We start from the raw sequence: 20,093 nt of genomic DNA, 5'->3' as shown, positions 1-20,093 counted from the left end.
AGTGAGCCAGTTCATGACTTGACTTTATCATCAGGCAGTATCTATAATCAAAACCTCGTTTAGGCTCTTTATACATTCTAGAGCTTGATAAGGATGTTCCCATTCACTTTTCTTTCAAGTGACAACAATCTGGTCATCTGCATGTGTCTGGGAGAGTTACTATTTAACGTTACTATTTTTTTTGCCACATTCCTAGACATCTGCACCAGCTTTGCACAATTTTCCAACCTTTTTTTTTTTAACTAGACACTTATATGTTGTTGGAGGAAGTCAGAAATGACTTTGAAAGACCACACTCATTACAAGATTGGGTATTACCATACACACGCACTTTGTTCTTATATTTGTAGTTACGTTTGGTGGTGGTGTGCAGTTTTTGTTATAAGGGCCTCTTGTTTTTTTTTTGTCTTGAAGTGGTTATATGTTGCAGTTAGAAAGTAATTAAAGTACTCTTTATTAGGTAAATTGGATAGGTAGGCTTGGGTCTTAGACTTTTATCTCTTTTATTGATTTTAGTGCCCACCTTAATTTATCTTTTCTAGTTGGCGTTGTATGTTCTATCCTTTCTGGAACCTAAGGATCTCCTTCAAGCAGCACAGACGTGTCGGTACTGGCGAATTCTGGCCGAAGACAACCTTTTGTGGAGGGAAAAATGTAAAGAAGATGGTAAGAATCTACCTATATTTCAGATGACAGAGCATTTATTACACCTTGTGGGGATCTTATTTTGAGCCCATTTCTTGTTTCCTTTGCATATATGTTTCTTCATAACTTTTTTAGGTATTGATGAACCTTTACATATAAAAAGAAGAAAAGTGCTAAAACCAGGTTTCACACACAGTCCATGGAAAAGTGCTTTTATTAGGCAGCACCGAATTGATACTAACTGGCGACGAGGTGAACTTAAGTCTCCAAAGGTAAAGTTTGCCAATTTGTATTTGCTTTAATATTTTGTTTGTTTGTGTGTATGTGGGTAAAAAAGGATACTACTATATGTTAGTCTAGCATTGCAACCCTTTCAATTCTTCAGTTCTAGGACTTTAAGAAAGTTGACTGAACTTTTTGTTTTAAACAAACTATTAGTGAAGAGCAGAAGTATGACAAAGTGACATTTATAAAAGTAAAATTAAAGCACCCGCGCCTAGGTGTACAACTAAAATATTAAAGAGGAACTGCAGTCTGCTCATATAATTTGTAATAAAAATATCTTTGTCATTCTGAAGCTTCTTTCCAACCACTTTGCATATTATTTTATATATACTGTGATTCTGTACTTACCAAATATGCTGCAGAAATCTCCCACCACTGAGTCTGGCTGCAACCATTTTAACTATGGGCAGCTGAAGCTGCTGCCTGTTCACTTCCTGGATTTACACAGACACACAGGGGAACACCTCCAGCTCTGCAGTTCTCATTGGCCCTCTTAGGACTCATCCCCCCCTCCCTTCCTTGCAAATTCTCACAAGAGTGAGAGCTGTGCATGATGTCATAAGAATAGGCTTTTTTTCCACAGAAGAAACAGGAAGTGGGCTGTATAAGGTATTTACTGGCAGAAAAAAAAAATGTTTTACTATCGAAAGTTAAAACAACAAGGGCAGAAGATTTAATAGAAAGATGAAAAAATGAATGAAGTTCAACTTTAAGGCCCCTTTCACACGGGCGGATAGAATTCAGCTTTTAGCTGTGGACAGATGAAGTTATCTACCGCAGCTAAACGCACACAATGCTTTCCTATGGCCCCATTCACACACTACGTTTAGCGACGGTTTCGTTGCATATAGTTTGGTGCAGAAAGAAAACATAAATTTTACTGCGTCCAGGAACGATTTATTGCAGCTATCTGCACATATTTGCAAGTAATCGCAGTGTACTATTTCACCTGCAGATAACAGCAGCAACAAGGAAAGAAAAACGGGAAGTACATCAGAAATGGCAATAATGTTCCAAGGCAACCAAACGCACGTAAACGCAGCTAGTTGCAATATACAACTGCAAGTGAACGCTGTGCCAGGATTCTCTGAATTACAAAATAACAAAACATGCTTTTAACAGCGGCAGAACAGCCGCCCGTGTGAAAGGGGCCTAATGGTAGTATGAGCAGCCGCTGTCTATGCTATCTATTCCGATGAACCAGTTAGGAAAATATTCAGACAGCGCTTGTTTAACCCTAGATTAATGAATTATACCACAACTGCTTTAGTGAATACCACTATTATAGTAAAACAAATCAATGTTCCAACATAATACTATAAAAGTGACAGATGAAGTGACAGTGCGAAAATCTTTCTGTGCAATGCAAAGTGGTTCGTTCCCAGGATGTTCCCTGTGTGTCCACCACATTGAATGTTTTAATCACTCCGCACTCACCAGATGTTGGTGACTCCCTTACTGTATAGTAAGGGAAGTCAACTGGGCTTGTAGGTCTTTATGGGGGGACCTATCCCACTGTGATGTCCTCTTGGTGACTCCCTTCGAGTTATCCCCCCTTGTTTCTGTATGCAGTAGCAGGCTAATTAATTCTGGATCCCTGATTCTCAGCATCGACACACATAAGTAGACAGCAGAGGAAAATTGCCGCTCCAGGTGAGAAACTTTAAGCACAATGAATTGTGTGAGACTCCTCACATGGGTGCAATCCCTGGCTCGCCTGCCATAGAAGACTGAATAAGGAAAGAAATTGGCTGCACACTGACGTTCTTGAAGTCCATTTATTGAATGTTCCATAGAAACAATGACACACACCAAGGTTGCAGTAGCCAGAACAGAGGTGGACTAGTTTCGCTCAGCTACACTGTGGTTACTGATGAGTAAGCATAGTGTAGCTGTGCGAAACTAGTCTACCTCTGTTCTGGCTACTGCAACTGTGGCGTGTTTCATTGTTTGTATGGAACATTCAATAAATCAACACACATAGACTGACATTAGTCTATGTCAGTCTATGTGTGTTGATGCTGAGAAGCCGGGATCCAGCATGATTGGTTTTACTTTAATAGTGGTATTCATTATAGCAGTTGTGGTATAATTCATCAGTTTATGGTTAAGCAAGTGCTGTCTGGATGTTTATCAAAGTGGCATTTGTACAACAGGGTGTATGCAGTTACACGGTTAAGGCAATAACAATTTCTATATTAACACAGGAAAATCATAACTGGTGAATAAAATATATCGCAAAAACAGCGGTTCATAGATAAAAAAAAGTATATAACATATGAGGCCATCCTAAAGTGTTTTGGGCATGTAGTAATAGTATACGCATCAGCATGGTCATAGTCATCATAAGTGGAAACAGTTTCCAGCCATTTATCCCATATTTTGTGATACTTGTTAGGACACCCTCTATTAGCGTGCAACACTTTCTTGTAGGGTAAAATGGGATTAACAGTGGCCATCCGTTCTTGGACAGTCGGAGGCAGCACCCTGAGCCATGCCCAGCTATTAACATTCTGGCTGTGAATAGAGATTCTTGTAAAAAGATATGAAGGAAATTGTCATGATCAGGTTCAGTTAACAGACCCAAGACCTGACTGAACTTTTAAGACTTTTTTTGAAACCGTCAGCTTTTGTAATAGAATGCAGTAATGTATGATAACTATTTTCTGTCCTATAGGTAATCAGTGTTTTAACATGGGCAGGGAAAGAGTCAAAGGTTCAATCAAAGTATTAATAAGCTTGCAGGCAAGTTGCTTCTAAATCTGTGTTGTACATAACAAACGCACGCCAAGCATACATTACAAACAATAATGATGAAGCACACATTCGGAACCATTTCAAGGCTCTGTTCATTACGGTTTACAGAGTTAAAGCAGGTTTGTGTTGAGTTCCATTTGTGGTATGATTCCTAACCAGCTTTCTTTTATTTCTTAGGTGCTGAAAGGTCACGATGATCATGTGATTACATGCCTCCAGTTTTGTGGTAACCGAATAGTTAGCGGATCTGATGACAACACTTTAAAAGTTTGGTCAGCAGTTACTGGAAAGGTAAGCTCACAAAGTCATAAGATGCTGGCCTCTGTAATTTATCATGCCTTTACCAATTTATTGTATTTTTGCCAGGGAAATGGGATTGCTATGCAGGAGATAATGGCCTTCCTGAATGCACCTGTTTAAAATGGGTTCAGTAGCAGCCATGTCTGGTCATTTGGTGATGACTCGACCTTGGCATTCTGTACTGTTGTCCTACCAGTCATAAACTACCAGCACAATCTGCCTCTCCATGCCTGGCCAACTGTTTTGCAGCAGTAGGTAAGAATATTTGGCACTGACATTTTTGGATGTGTTGGTTTTTTTTTTTTTTTTTAGCCAGGTAGTACAGCTTCCTGATTTTTTTTTTTTTTTTTTTTTTTAATTTTTTTTTCAATATATGAACCTAAAATTATTTCTGTAGGGATCAAACACTGATATGTGCTGCTACATTGTTTCTGCTCCATTTCGCAATCTGCTTTGACAGGAGAGATTACAGTATTTAAATTGCTGTATGTGCCAGCTTGTTAACTGGGTCATCTGGCCTGCAAATTCCAGCAGTGCTGAAATATTTGGCATTATAGCACAGATGATAGGAGCCAATTTATCGTTAGCCAGCCATTGTGAATGGCGTTTTTTTCTGCTATCAATCCGCAATAATACAAATATTTATGTTTGCGCCATATATGATATTCAGAAGCCATGCTCTTAAATACAGATGGAACATTTGGTCTTAATTTTTAGCATGAACAGTGAAACCCTATTTGCAGGCTTAAAATAAAGTGCCTTTGGGGTATAGAGAATTCAGCTACTCCCCGTCTGTCCACATTCTTCGGCATGAGCTGCTCCCATGAAAGAGCGTGCAGAAGGTGCCTGATTTCATTGCAGAGAAACTCAAGTCTTTCATGTTCTATGAGATCAGTTTAATTAGTCCTCTATAACCAATATAAAAAAAACCTCCAGTTCCCTAAATTGTGCATTGGCTCTGGTACTTGTCACACCCTTAGCCTTTATTACAATAATCAAAGTTGTGCATCTGATCCTCCTGCTGGCAGTAAATCTGTGAGTGACATTTTGTGGTAGAGTTTTACTGTGTTCCCATACATGCAGCCGTTAGTGTTACTGAAGAAGTGTTATGGTCGCATAAGTGTACAGCATATGGTGATAGTCTAGAAATTATTTTTGACAAAAATGTGTGAAAATTGGTCTCTCCACTCACAAGCAAATAATCAGCAGCATAGTTTAAATTAGGATAATGATGCATTTTTATAAATATGTTTGGCTTATGATTTCTAAATCCATTTTAGTAGTCCTCGTATTATCACTACAGCATTTCAGGAACTGCTCTTGGTCTTCAGGGTTTTAATATAAATGGCATACAATCTTAAACTGCTTTACCTTCTGTTTACAAAACTTTAACTAAAACGTAGACAATTTGCTTATAGCAACAAATCAAATTCCAGTTGTTAATTTTCTGAATAGATTAATAATTAAAAGCTGGTTAATTGCGAAGTGTAATGTTTTGTTAGTTTGTTGGTGTTGCGTAATGCAAAAGATTGGAAGATCAAAGTGCTTGTGTGTGCAATTTCTCATTTCTTTTTCTAAATTTAATTCTAAGGCCTCATGCACACTGGACGTTTTTGGACGTTTTTACAGCAGCTGTTTTTGGCTTCAGATGTTTTTTTCTACAGTCAATAAACTCTCCAGCATGTTATTCTATGTGTCCATGCACACATAGGCTGTTATCAGTTGTTTTTAACTGGGACGTTTTTTGGCTGTAAAAAAACCCCCCAAACTAGTCGGTTCTGAGAGGAGGTTTTCAGCTGTAAAAATGCTCTAACGTCAAAAAAATGCAGATAAACTCTCAAAAACGCGGCTCACCGTTTTTTGGGTTTTTTTGTTTTGTTTTACTGTTTTTGATCCTATTGAAAAAAAAATTAAATGAATAAAAACGCTAACGCTGAAAAACACTATTGCAAAAACGTTGAAAAACTCACTGCAAATCTACTGGCATTTTATAACGTTATTATAACGTCCAGTGTGCATAAAGCCCAAGTGTGCAGTCATACTGCTGTATTTTAGAAACCTGCAATGTTGTACTATGAGTTACAATATTTAATATATGAAATTGTTTTATTAAGGTTACAAACAGGAATTTTGCTTTTTTTTTTTTTTTTTTAACCTGTCTTCATTAAAGTGGATGTAAACCCGAAATCTTTTTTTTCTGTCATAATGTAGCGTATAAGATTTCCTATCATTTGAGCCCAGTCTTGCCACAAAGAGTTAATCCAGCTCTGAGCAATCCTCTTTTATTGTTCAGTGAGATAAAACTTGACAAACAGAAAAACTTTGTCAAATCCTCCCCCTTGCTGTGAGTGACAGGTGATTTACATCTCGTGCACTAGCCTAAGACATGCATTATTTTTTAATTCCCTCCCCCACTCCTTTCTTCAGCAGCTCTGCAAGGATTGGCTGTTCCACACCTCAGCATGATTTGGTATGCTGAAGTCATGTGGTTACTTTCCTGTCTTTTCACTGGATGTTAGAGATCATAGCAGAAGTTCAGTGTAAGAAATACACAGGAGAAAATGCATATTGACAAGGGGAGTGTAGAGGTGGGCGGGGAGTCTACTGACATCACAACTCCACCCACCGAGCTCCAGACAACAGACCCACCCACAGAATATGCAGTTTTTCGGGTCTCATAACAGACAGAGGGGAGACATTTGACAGGTAAAGATACATGCAGGAGGCATGTATATCCTTATAGATAACCCCTATGGCAGTAGTTTAGAAAGGATGACATTGGGTTTACATCCACTTTAAGGTAGAAGAAAAACCTAACTGTGGCTATTCTTAAAAATGCTCCCTTTCCTTCTTCCTACCCATCCTGCATACACTGTATTTTAATCTGCTCTGGTCCAGTCACATGATCCTGCAGTGTCAGGTCCCCTGTGTAATGGCGCACTCAACAGTGGCTGTGAATTCCCAGAACTGTAATGTCACCCACAGGCTCCCATGGCCCAGCAGTTGTCTGGGCTCCCTCATTTTCTCTCCCCTGTAGCAGCTGCTCACTGACACAGGGGAGTCGAAACTGCAGGATCATGTGGTCAGACCAGAGTGGATTAAAAATAGGTAGGTACACAGATCGTTTTTTTATACAGGGCAGTAGGGAGGTGACAGAGGATGGAACATTTTTAAGAAAAGTTATAGATAGGCTTTTCTTCAATTTTAATATGTTCATACAATGTGCTAATTTTGGACAGTTGCATTGGATCAACTTTTGTTGAGTCAGCTGAAAGTTTTTTTGCTTTATTATAGCTTTATCTAATCAATGCTGCTGCTGTTCAGGTATTTTGACACTTGATGAGGCCAACTGTCAGAATAGATTAGCCCTAGTGGGGAGATTCATTCACCTGCTCTGTATAGTGTGGCAGGCAGAATTGTGCTGTTGTTTTTTTTTTTTTTTTGTTTGTTTTGTATTTTTTTGGTGTTTTTTTTTTTTTTCTCATTTAGACTGCTGGCAGTGTATGATTAGCTTTAGGGTGGACACCATATGGCCTGTATGTTCGCCTGATGAGCAAATTGCTGGTGTGTCTAACCCTTGGGCATTTACCTTGAAATCACTGAGTAGGGAAGGCCTGCGGAGGAGTGGGCTTATCCTAGCATTGTAAATAAGCTACATATCGCTGAGCACTCTTGCAGATTCTCTGCTTGCCTATGTTGCACACAAAGAGAAGCTTTGAATGACTGTAATAAAAAAAGATTAATAACTACACACAAGGCCTACTCCCAGGCTGTTGCACGATCTTTGTATTACGAAGTTAAAACTACAAAAGGAGACTTTTAAAACCAGTCATGTATGATGAAATTTGTAGCAAAAATATATTGATGAGTCACAAATCCCAGTTATAAATAAGCATGTTGGATAGTAAGTCGCTGGGCAACAGGTTTGTGTCTCAGCTGTAAGTGGGCTGGTTTGACTTGAGATCTGTACCCAATAATATGCTAAGTGGGCGTTGATGGACGAATGAGTTTAATAACAACTTTAAGACACAATGGTTTAATTGCAATGTACTGATAGATTACCTAACAAGATCAAGCGTAGATGACACACCCAGATGTACATGCATTGACTATCTTTGTCAGCAGCATAGCATCTTAAAGACTATTTTTCCTGCATACCTCATTTCATTCTAAAGGAATGAAATTAAATCATGATCTTACCATACTCATATTTATAACTGTCCTAGTTAATTTTCTTTTCTTTCTTTCTTTTCTTTCTTTCTTTCTTTCTTTCTTTTCTTTCTTTCTTTCTTTCTTTCTTTCTTTCTTTCTTTCTTTCTTTCTTTCTTTCTTTCTTTCTTTCTTTCTTTCTTTCTTTCTTTCTTTCTTTCTTTCTTTCTTTCTTTCTTTCTTTCTTTCTTTCTTTCTTTCTTTCTTTCTTTCTTTCTTTCTTTCTTTCTTTCGTAAAACTATATGCAATGAATTATGAATGCTTCAAATCCCAGTACAAAATAAATTAATAAATATGTGTTTTTTTGATCTTCCAAAAATGCAACAAAAGTCCAAAGCACATTCAAAATATTTAGGAGATGTCTACATTCCTCATAGCACAAAGTAGCAATGCTAGGGGCAAAATTTTGTGGCTCTGTGCATTGACATGATTAAGTGTGGAAGCTCTGTCTTCATCTGATATTTTGGCTCTTTCTTCGACACAGTATGTATTGAATTACTGAGTACACTTAACAGAATTTCTGTAGCCTAATTTTGTGAATGATTGTGCTGTCTCTTTACAGTGTCTGAGAACGTTGGTTGGACATACGGGTGGTGTCTGGTCATCTCAGATGAGAGATAACATCATTATCAGCGGTTCCACAGACCGGACGTTAAAAGTATGGAATGCAGAAACTGGGGAATGTATACACACGCTTTATGGACATACCTCCACTGTGCGATGCATGCATCTACATGAGAAAAGGTTTGTTGTCTGTGTTTCTTTCTTTCTTTAGTCATTCATTACAAATATTTATATAGCGCTGGCAATTTATGCAGTGCTTTACATATTGTACATTCACACCAGTTCCCGTCCTCAAGGAGCTTCTAATCTATGGCCAGCCATACCTGCAACTACGTACAAGACAGTGTTGATGTGGGAATCCCTCTTGCCGGCCATTTTCTTCTCCCGGCGGGAGCCCCCCGCTGTAATAAGGCAGTGATTATTGCTAGTGGTTATAGCAGCCGCTGGAGATAATTTCCGGTAAATCCCGGCATGCTGGTTGTACCCAAGTTGATCGATCAACTTGGTACAATCAGCCTGCCCTTACACAACTCGAATGTCAGCTGAAACGGGTAATATTTGCACCATGTATGGCCTAGGTGCACATGTTAATTTTTTATTTTTTTTTTCCAACCCAGCGGGCTGAATGCAAAGAAAACTGAGAGATCGCTGTTGTAACAAAGCTGTGTTTGTGCAGTGATCTCCCCCACTGTACTGTACTGTTCTGCTGCCTGCCCCCCCTCCCTTGCCAGAACACAATGAGCCGTGTTTTCAGTCATTGGCTGCCATCGCTGATCTAATGCTGGTTTTCCAGCGTGCCCTTTCCACAGAAGACGGGCAGCTGTACACAGTCCAAATGTCGGTCGGTATTCAGATCGTGTGTACCCAGCTTAAAGTGGTTGTAAAGGCAGAAGGTTTTTTTTATCTTGATGCATTCTATGCATTATGATAAAAAGCCTTTTGTGTGCAGCAGCCCTCCTAAATCTTACCTGAGCCCCATGTCCATCCAGCGATGTCCACGTGTGCCTCGGCCGTCCAGGACTCTCCTACCTGATTGGTAGGCCATTGGCTCCTGCTGCTGTCAATCAAACGTAGTTAGCCAATCAGGAGAGAGAGGGGGCGGGGCCGAACTATGGCTCCGCGTCTCAATGGAGCTGCGGCTTGGGTGCCCCCATAGCAAGCTGCTTGCTGTGGGGGCACTCAACAGGAGGGAGGGGCCAGGAGCATGGGCGAGGGACCCGAGGAGGATCCGGGCTGCCCTGTGCAAAACCACTGCACAGAGCAGGTAAGTATAACATGTTTGTTATTTTAATAATAAAAAAAAAAATGTGACTTTAGTATTTTTTTAAGGCCCCTACCGCACACTCACACTTACTCACACACTCCGCTGGAGTCCACCTGCTCAGTGGTGGATCTGTCTGCTGATCCCCGCTGAGCAGGCAGATGACTGGTCAGTATCCACTCCGCTTATGCAGGGCAAACACAGCCTGCTCTCCTCTATGGGCGGTCGGATGTAAACAGACTGGCTATCCGTCTATACCCAACTGCCATGCAATCTGATTCGCCATACGGAGGGGGAACGGATCCCTATCCATCAGTTTTTTTGATTGGATGTCGGCGGACACATGGTCGTTGACACCCGCCGCTCCATAGAGAAGACTGGAGGGTCCAATTGGGTCTGCCTGAAAAACTGACAAAATCGGTCCCCTAGTGTAAAAAGAGACCTTAGGGGTGTACTTTATATTTACATGTTAATGTGATAAAGGCACTTGTACAGAAAGCTACCGCAGATTTTTTCCCCAGCCCTAGTTGACACCTGTTTTATCTGCAGTTTCATTTGTTTTAACAATCTGTTTTTTCTGTTATTTGCTCTGAAATAAAAATGAAAGCCAGGTCAGCAGTAATGTGAGAAAATACCTCTCCTCTTGTGTTTGTTTTCATAAGAAGAAGGCAGGATATTTTCATATGTACTCCAGTTACATGTGCTGCAATATGTCCTCTCTTTTACAGGGTAGTGAGCGGGTCACGAGATGCCACCCTTCGAGTCTGGGATATTGAAACAGGCCAGTGCTTACATGTTCTGATGGGGCATGTAGCGGCTGTCCGCTGTGTTCAGTACGATGGACGGAGGGTCGTTAGCGGGGCTTACGATTTCATGGTGAAAGTCTGGGATCCAGAGACCGAAACCTGTTTACACACACTGCAAGGCCACACAAACAGAGTCTATTCTCTACAGGTATGAACAATATATTTACATGAGAATTTTTTTGTTTTTTTTTCTTTTGTCTGTATTGTTTCTTCTAGCTCCTTGTTCGACTTACAGAGCAATAAAAAGCTTCATTTTATTCATCTTAGCACGCTCGGGTTTTAAATGCATGTAGGTCAAATGCCACCCCGATTTGTATTTACTTTGCTCAGAGCTCATTATAATGTGCCCTTACCGTCAGGCTCTGTGCTCTTTTTATCCTGTCTCTAGAAATGCCCTCTGGTTATGAGACGCATCAGATTTCTTGCTGTGATTGGCTATGCCATTTTAGGTCACCAATTAGCTGCATATTTCTATCTGAATGTCGTAAAGTAGTTTCTTCTAACCTAATTACATTTTTCTAGCAAGTCAGGCCAATGTCCATCTTTTTGGTGTCATGCAGTTTTGCTTTATACCTCTGCAAGTAAGGAAGTGAATGTTAAGATTTCATCAAAGATGCATGACCAACCTCCCATTTGCAACTCACATATTCTATGTTAAAAAGACAAGTGCACAGTAAAATAATATGTTTGGCTGCGTTTGCTAGTTTCTCTTGGATTATGGAAGTTTCCAAGTTCTACTTACAAATTCCAGGTCATGACCACAGCACAGATTATGAACCCCACCATATATGTACATTTCAGCTGAACAAAAAAACAATACTCTGTGCAGAATAAAAATACAACTGCAAACAGTTTAAGGGGTTCCTTTTCCTATAATAGTCATGTCCATGTGGATTCGTACAAAAGATTAGGAGCCACATAGATAGCTGTTCACATGTCCGCTAACTTGCCTATTATCAGCTTTAGAAACAGAGAGGTTGCATTCAAAGACTGAAACAGCTATAGTCTAAAGTTTTATTTAGATTTGAGGTTATTACCACTATGGGGTTGATTTACTAAAACTGGAGAGTGCAAAATCTGGTGCAGCTGTGCATGGTAGCCAATTGGCTTTTAACTTTAGCTTGTTCAAATAAGCAGTGGCGTCTCTAGCTTTCATAATTAGGGGGGGCACATGGGGGGACAGGGACAAAAGTAGGGGGGCAACTATAAAATGCGTGTGTGTGTATATATATATATATATATATATATATATATATATATATATATATATATATATATATATATGGCTTTTTTTCAGGGGGAACTTGGTGGAACTCAGTTCCACCACCTCTGGCTCAGACCCTTTGGTGCCTGCTCACCACAATCACTTGTAAGCACAGAAGTCTGGTTTCTGTGTTTAAAAGTGACAGCTCTGCACTCTCTATGTAATGCAATCCTGGTATTTAATGCCCCTTTAAGACCCTCCTACTGTTTTCGTGAAATTTGACTGAACAAACTCATTATTTGATGTGATTTGGAGGGTGTGTGTAGAGGGATTGGTTTTGTAGGGCCGTGGTTAAGTTCCAGCACCTATTGTTTGAGAAAAAAAGCCCTGTGTATATTTATATATAGATATATCTATATATATAGATATATATAGATATATCTATATATAGATATATAAATATATACTGGGGCCCTTTACTATGACCCCACAATGGCCCTTTCACATGTTCTGCATTGAGCTCCCTTCCTACTGTATTGGGGTCCCCCAGGGTGGCAGAAAACAAGGTATATATGTCACCAGCATACCAAGAAAATATTAGGGTCCAAAGCAGTGGGAGAACTATCAGGGTTGCAAAGGTTGTCTTGCCACCAGGCCCTGGTGTTCTGCCACTGTGGGGTTTCCCAGCCTCCTCTTGCTGTCCTGCCCCTGCTATTGACTGCTCTGGTCTGGCATCTCTTGGAATTTACAGGCTGGTTCTCCTGTCGTAAGGATTGAAGAAATCGGTCTGTTTTTTCAGTAACTGAGAGTCCTGGTGGAGTCCTTCCTGCAACTCGCTGTTCTCCCTGCCAATAAGGATGCAGGGGAAGGAGCAGATCAGGCGGCCGTGGTTGTGTGAGCGCTCGCATTATGCATTGTCAGCAAGCAGAGGGAGGGGGAGGAATCACCTGCAGGAGCTGACTGGGGACTCTCTCCCTCTTAGACATTGATTTTTTGTAAAAAAAAAAAAAAAAAAATAATAATAATTTTTTTTTTATTGGGGGGGGGGGCACATGGTGGGGCACAGCATAATGTTGGGGGGGTCAGGGCCCCCTCTGGGCCCCCCCCTAGGGACGCCATTGCAAATAAGCTTTGACAAAAATAATAAAAATAAAACTAGAAGTTGACATTTACTGAAAATTAGAACCTGGAAGTTTTGTGGGTAACTGCATAAAGGAAGTTAAGATTTCTTATGTTTGAAATTGTACGATATCTACATACAGTATTTCTAGTCTCCATTTTGAATATTTTACACAGCTGAGTTCTAGGATCTTCATTACTTTTTAACCTTAGCACCCTTTGCCCAAGGACAACAAACACTTATGTAAGTTTTAAACATGAATGCCTTTATTTTTGATTTATCAACTTTCATCTGACATCATCACTGCCTCCTTCTTTGTTTACATTGCCCAGGTGACAGTGGGAGGATCAAATCCGGTGGGGTACATCACATCCAATATGTCCCACATAACATCCAACGTGTCCCACTAAGGCTAGATGAAAATAATATGTCCCATGATACCATGCTGAGACATGCAGGCAGGTTGTTCCAACAAAAGGATTATGTCACTGATCTGTTGTGAACTACTAGGCAAAATAAATGTGACCAGGAGCCCTTTATTAGGCAGAAAGCAGTGGCGTTAAGTCACACACACTGGAAAAACAAAGGTCAAGCATAAATAAGGGGCATATTTAAGCTACACTAAAGAGGGGAAGAACAAACTTTAAAAAAATGAAAAGTTTTTCCCTTATACATGGGTTATGTTAGGACCTACTGACCTACAAAGACCTCACACAGTATTTTGTCATGAGATTTTGTGAATTAATTTTTCCTCTGCTAAACATGAAGCTTAAATATATGTCTGCTTTTTACCCAATTGCAGTTTGATGGAATCCATGTAGTCAGTGGATCTTTGGATACCTCAATAAGAGTCTGGGATGTGGAGACTGGAAATTGTATCCACACGTTAACTGGGCACCAGTCATTAACCAGTGGAATGGAACTTAAGGATAACATTCTTGTCTCGGGAAATGCAGATTCTACTGTTAAAATATGGGACATTAAAACAGGACAGTGTTTACAAACATTGCAAGGTATGTTGACTAAGTTCTCTTCACTCGATCAGTATACGCGGGATATTGCACAAAGCTTAAAGTATATTTTGTTGTTTTATTATGTTTATCTTTTAAAAGCTACCTTTCTTGCTTCCCTTCAACCATCAAGTGTTATGCTTACCTACCCCCTGCTCTTCCAAGATCTTTGCTGTGCAGCCTCCTGTGTACCACATAGTTGCAGCTCTGTGTGCCAATATTAGATGGCCTTTCCATAGAAATAAATTGAGTATCAAGTTATTTCCCCGCTTTCTTTACATAAGCTGGTTTGCCCATTTAACCCTTAATTCTGATCCATATGATTCTGGAGAAGGAATGCACATGGGCATAGTTTATAAACTCTTCTACAGATAACAGTCTCTAATGTCTATTGAAACCATTCCTATTCAAGTTTTGGAAGTTGGTAATGCAAGTTTGCATGTTATTTGGTGGCCATGAGGCAGTACAGACCTTTTATGTATATTTCTGAGAAGTGCAAGATAAAGCTTGAATCTTGTTATACAGTAAGCATCATCTCCACTGGAACTGTTACCCTGCTGTAGCATGCTCTTTTTTGTTCTTGGGTTGTAGTCAACATTCCCACTTTTTACTTAGTGCACAAAACCAATATATAATGCATTCCACTTAGAAAACACAATGACAAATCTGTGCTACAGAAATTACATTCTTGTAGTTTCAATTTGTTTTGTTTAAACTGTTTAAGTCCAGTAAACTAGTTCATTTTGCTTAGGAAGAAAAATGGCAGGAAAAGAAAAGGTCCATTGTCTCATCGTCCTCTGCGTTCCTATTCTTAGCAAGGAAAATGGCCACCATTCTACTTGCATGATTTATTTGACTAGACAGCTTATGCTGCTTTGCAGTCCAATTAAATCAGCCAGTTTTGTAAGGTGCAACTAACCCTCTGTATACAGGCAAGGACTGACTGTAGATATGACATTTCCTGAGCATTCTTCATGGTCTGCTAGCCAAAATCTATCATTACAATTGTATTATGGCATCGCAAAATTCATCCAGCCCTATGTAATTACATGGCATTCTTTTTTATTGAGATAGCAAACAGATATTTCTATGACATTTTAGGACCAGGCTGGAAATGTTTGCACAAACATGTTATTAATTTTCTTTGCAGAAGGTGTTTGATATCCCATTGCCTCCTGGCAGTTTGTGCACATATATGTGCCATATTGTAAATGTAGTGTTTACCAAGCTAGTTCATTTGAACAGCACTTCATTACTTTAGACCAAGATCCCTGGAATTGTGTTTGTGTTTTCTGAGCAAAGGAAACGAGAGCACTAAAGTTGCTGCTGTTGGTCTTATAAAATCTACAAGCACACTGTTTAAAAAACACCATTCGTGTTATGAAATGGTTATGGTTTCAAAGTGGCAGATGCCACTCAGGGTGGTCACACAGATGTTGCTCTAAAATGTTTTTTTTTTCAACTATGTTAAGGTTTGCCCCATACCTAAGCACACTATGTACACGTTTGAAATCTAAAATATCCTTTGCTTAGGAAAGTTATTAAAAATGATGTGGGTGAAATTCAAACTTTTAATATAACTGTTCTGGTCTCACTGAAATCATCAACCTGTGGCCCTCCAGCTGTTGTGGAACTACAAGTGCCATCTACCTCTGCCTTTGGTAGTCATGTTTGTAACTGTCAGCCTTGCAGTGCCTTATGGGATGGGTATTTCTCCAACAGCTGCATGGCCACAGGTTGAGCATCCATGCATTAGCCTATGTATATGTGGCCTGTGTGTCTGCATTACATACAGTGAGGTGGGATTCCCTAAACTCCTGCTTTCAGAATGAATTTGCCAAGTTAAAATAGTAAAATGTCAGCGCTCTTTCAGTGAAATTTAAACAGCCGCATGCAATAGGAGTAGATATATTGTACACCAATAACCAAAATTCTAACAAAAATGCAGCTCTAAAATATTAAAATTGTCCACAAAAATGTAACCATAAACTGAAGTTTGTCAGAACAACAAAAATAAACCGTTCATATTGTTATGGGTGTAAAATATAAGTGTTCCACTTCAGCCTTCACCCAACGCTTGGAAACACCCGTAGTGCCAATCCTTCACCAATGGTAGAAATAGACACTCGCCAGAGGGATGTGCTGCCTATTACTAGAACAGCAATAAGCGCTTTGTGTAAATGGCATCACCACTCTAGCTCCACAGGTGGCAGGACCAGGCTGCTCTATTCCACTCCACCAGGAGATAGTACCAGAGTTATCAACATGGTGTCATGAACCAAAAACAATGTTTATAGTGTAGTAGTTTAACCACTTGCAGACCAGCCGCCGCAGTTATACTGCGGCAGGTTGGCTCAGCTGCGCAAATCGCGATAGGTGTAAGTCGGGCTCATACACGGCGATCTGTGGGTGCCCTCCCGTTGGCCAGGGGGGAACCAATCAGCGGGTCGTTCCCCGCAGTGAAAGAACGGGGATCTGCCTGTGTAAATAAGGCAAATCTCTGTTCTAAAGGGAGATCACACAGATCCTGTCTTTCTCTATGTTGTCTCAGTGAGCCCTTCCCCCATACAGTGGGAACACAGTTAATCTCTTGATCGCACCTGATGTTAACCCCTTCCCTGCTAGTGTCATTAGTACAATAACAGTGCATATTTTTAGCACTAATTATTGTAGTAGTGTCACTGGTTCCCAAAAAAGTCCATTAGGTGTCCTATCTGTCCACCGCAATGTCGCAGTCCCGCTAAAAATCACTGATCGCCGCCATTACTAGTAAAAAAGAAATAAAAAATGCCATACATCTAGCCCCCCTTTTGTAGACCTGCTAACTTTTGCACAAACCTATCAATATACGCTTATTGGGATTTTTTTTTTACCTAAAATATGTAGCAGAGAAATTGACAAATTGGCCTAAATTAATGAATAAATTTGTTTTTTTACTTTTTTTTTTTTTTTATTTATTTCTTTAGAAATATTTTATAGCAAAGTAACAAATTTTGTGTTTTTTTTTTTTTTTGTTTTTTTTTTGTTTTTTTTCAAAATTGCCTTTTTTTGTTTATAGCGTAAAAAATAAAAACCGCAGAGGTGATCAAATACCACCAACAAAAAAAAGCTCTATTTATGGGGTAAAAAAGGACATCAACTTTGTTTGGGTACTGCGTTGCATGACCGCGCACTTGTCAGTTAAAACGACGCAGTGCCGCATCGCAAAAAAATTGCCTGGTCATTAAGGGGGTAAATCCTACCGGGGCTGAAGTAGTTAATATTCCCAGATATACAATAAAAACATGCAGCATAAAAACAACCAATAGAAAAACAAATGCCGCTTTCAAACTTGCATAAGAGGCCACCGAACCTGCAGAGAATGGCGGCATGACCTCTAGCCCTTCTCAGTGTAGGTCTACGTATGTTTCACGCAAATACCTGTCATCAGTAGCTGTGTCTGGTTCTGCATAAGGGCTTTTGCTTACACAGCTGATTACTTTCTTTCTATACATTAGAGGTTCTGCATGTTTCTTTTATCCTAGCTTTCAAGTATTTCCGGATTTGAATTTTTATGTAATTCAGATGTTGGTGTGTAAACTTTTTTTTTTTTTTTTTGTGCTTATGCTCGAAAAATAATAATATCTTTTTCATATTGTCTTCTAGGTCCCAACAAACATCAAAGTGCTGTGACCTGTTTACAGTTTAACAAGAACTTTGTAATAACCAGCTCAGATGATGGGACTGTAAAACTGTGGGACTTGAAAACGGGTGAATTTATTCGGAACCTGGTCACATTAGAAAGTGGTGGAAGTGGAGGTGTTGTGTGGCGAATTCGAGCCTCCAACACAAAGCTTGTTTGCGCTGTTGGAAGTAGAAATGGGACAGAGGAGACAAAGCTGCTGGTGCTGGACTTTGATGTGGACATGAAGTGAAGGCTGGGGAAATTAATTTGTCCAAATTTATAGACCATGTAACACCCTCCTTTTTATTTTTGGCCTCCCACTTCTTACCTAGTCCTTCCCTCCAAAAATATCCATTGGCCTCTGTTAACAGGATCTCAGCTTTGGGCAACATGAAGCAGACCTACATACGGCAGATGAGAAGACATCTTGTCACAGCAAAGACTAAACGTTTTGATGTGGACTACCTTTTTCTTTTGTGAAAAGGAGGACTCTCAAAATGAAACCAGGTGCAATTATTTCTGAATAACGTCTTCAATTTGTTCACAAGGCAGCACCCGTAGTCTACATGAGATTCGGCAGACTGTCCTTAAAGCTAGACCTTAACTCACAGCTTCACAAATCGCTGGTTGAATTTGCAAGAGAGCAGTTGCAACAAAGTCATTTTCTCTTTTTTGGAAATGCTGAAAAAATTTACTGTGAATTGTTTTTGTATAGTTCTGTCACTTATTTTTTTTTTGCCGACTATTGCCAATGTCAGTCAATCACAGTATTAGCCTCTGTTTCTCTCTTTACTGTTGCTTCCATCTACACTATTCAATGCATACATTGCTCTGGGGTGGCAAGCTTGTCTTTATGTTCTCAGACGGATATAAATCTTGATGCTGGTGCTAGCAAAGTAGGTCTTTATAAATGGGATTGTTGTCCCACAGCTGTACTGTATTCCCAGTGGCCAAACATATTTATGCTGCTAAATGAAAGGAGAAAAAAAGCAAAATTTTTTTTTTTTTTTATTATTATTTTACTGCTGTGACGTTTTAGTCCCAGACTGAATTCCAAATTTCTTCTAGTTTGGATACAGAAAAAGACTTTTTGCCACTGAAATTTGTATCCACGGTGCCTCTAAGAGGCCGTAAGTGGGACAGTTTCAGACAATTAAGAGTGAAGTTTGCTTGCAAAAGAAAAATAATGAAATATGAGTGTGTGCAAAGCTTATTTTCTTGTTTTTGAGCAAAATGTAAACACATTCCTTGGAACAAAGCTGTTGTAGCCTGTTCTGTTGGGAACTTTTTGTTGTGAGGCTGTGGTGAATGTAACAAAATGCATTACAACTGACAAAAACATGTTTTAAAAACAAACAAGAAAAATATTACTGGTTAGGCTCAACAAATTACAGTATTCGAGGGGTAGACAGCTGTTACAGTCAAATAGGGCATGTTGAACGAGTGAAGCGGAGAAGGCAAATGGAGAATAGTTTTTTTTGTTTTTTTTTTTGTGGTGCAAGCTTGACGTGCAGATAAAGACCATACAATTGTCAAATAATTTGCCTCATGTTCCAAGAGTCACAACTCAAGCTGAACTGTGAAAAGTGGTTTAACACTGTATCCTATGCGATATTTTGGATTTGTTTCGAAGACTTTTTTTTTCCTCCTCATCCTATATTTTTGTTTTATTATTTATAGTCTGGTTTTAAAATAATCAGATTCCATTTCGTTCATTTTGCAGTTCTGTAACAACCTGATGTGATGGAGGAAAACATTGTTTAAAGGGATTGTGTCTATGGTTTGATTCACTTAGAAATTTTATTTTCTTATAACTTAAGTGCAATAAAATGTGTTTTTTCATGTTACACATTTTAATTTGTGGTGTTTTTTTTTCTTTTTTTGCTTCACTTGATTTCTCTAAGAAGCACACATCATATTTTCTATTTTTCATAACAGCATGTTGCCAGAGATAAACAGTGCTTTTCCCTCTTGCTCATTATCTTACATGTAAGCATAAAGTACTTTTCATATTTATTTTATTGTGTTTATTGATATAACACTTATGTTTCAGTGCTTTACACTGAATCATTCATATAAGTTCACAACTACAAAGCTTACAATATAATATTCTTTTTAAAAGATATATATATATATATATATATATATATATATATATATATATATATATATATATATATATATATATGTAAAATATATTTTATTGGTTAGGTGGAAGCCAATTAAGCCTGTGTTTTGAATTGTGGGAGTGGACACTAGATCACCTG

General features: G+C 39.1%; 1 protein-coding gene across 9 annotated transcripts in view; it reads left to right on the top strand.

Moving 5' to 3' along the window:
* The window catches only part of FBXW7 (F-box and WD repeat domain containing 7), a 350,901-nt gene extending 331,228 nt beyond the window's left edge, over positions 1–19,673 (top strand). For all 9 annotated transcript variants that reach the window (XM_073605052.1, XM_073605081.1, XM_073605062.1 and 6 more), the window contains 7 exons: positions 543–666; positions 781–917; positions 3,865–3,978; positions 8,760–8,941; positions 10,751–10,976; positions 13,955–14,165; positions 17,808–19,673. In XM_073605052.1, coding sequence (XP_073461153.1) covers positions 543–666; positions 781–917; positions 3,865–3,978; positions 8,760–8,941; positions 10,751–10,976; positions 13,955–14,165; positions 17,808–18,076 — 1,263 coding nt within the window. In that variant the 3' untranslated portion in view covers positions 18,077–19,673. The remainder of the gene's footprint in view (positions 1–542; positions 667–780; positions 918–3,864; positions 3,979–8,759; positions 8,942–10,750; positions 10,977–13,954; positions 14,166–17,807) is intronic.
* Positions 19,674–20,093: the final 420 nt, after the last annotated feature.

The sequence above is a fragment of the Aquarana catesbeiana genome, linkage group LG01 (assembly GCF_042186555.1).
Source record: "Aquarana catesbeiana isolate 2022-GZ linkage group LG01, ASM4218655v1, whole genome shotgun sequence".
NCBI classification, from domain to species: Eukaryota; Metazoa; Chordata; class Amphibia; order Anura; family Ranidae; genus Aquarana; species Aquarana catesbeiana.
Note: the sequence above shows the minus strand (reverse complement) of the source record. Positions and strands in the feature narration are given on the sequence as shown.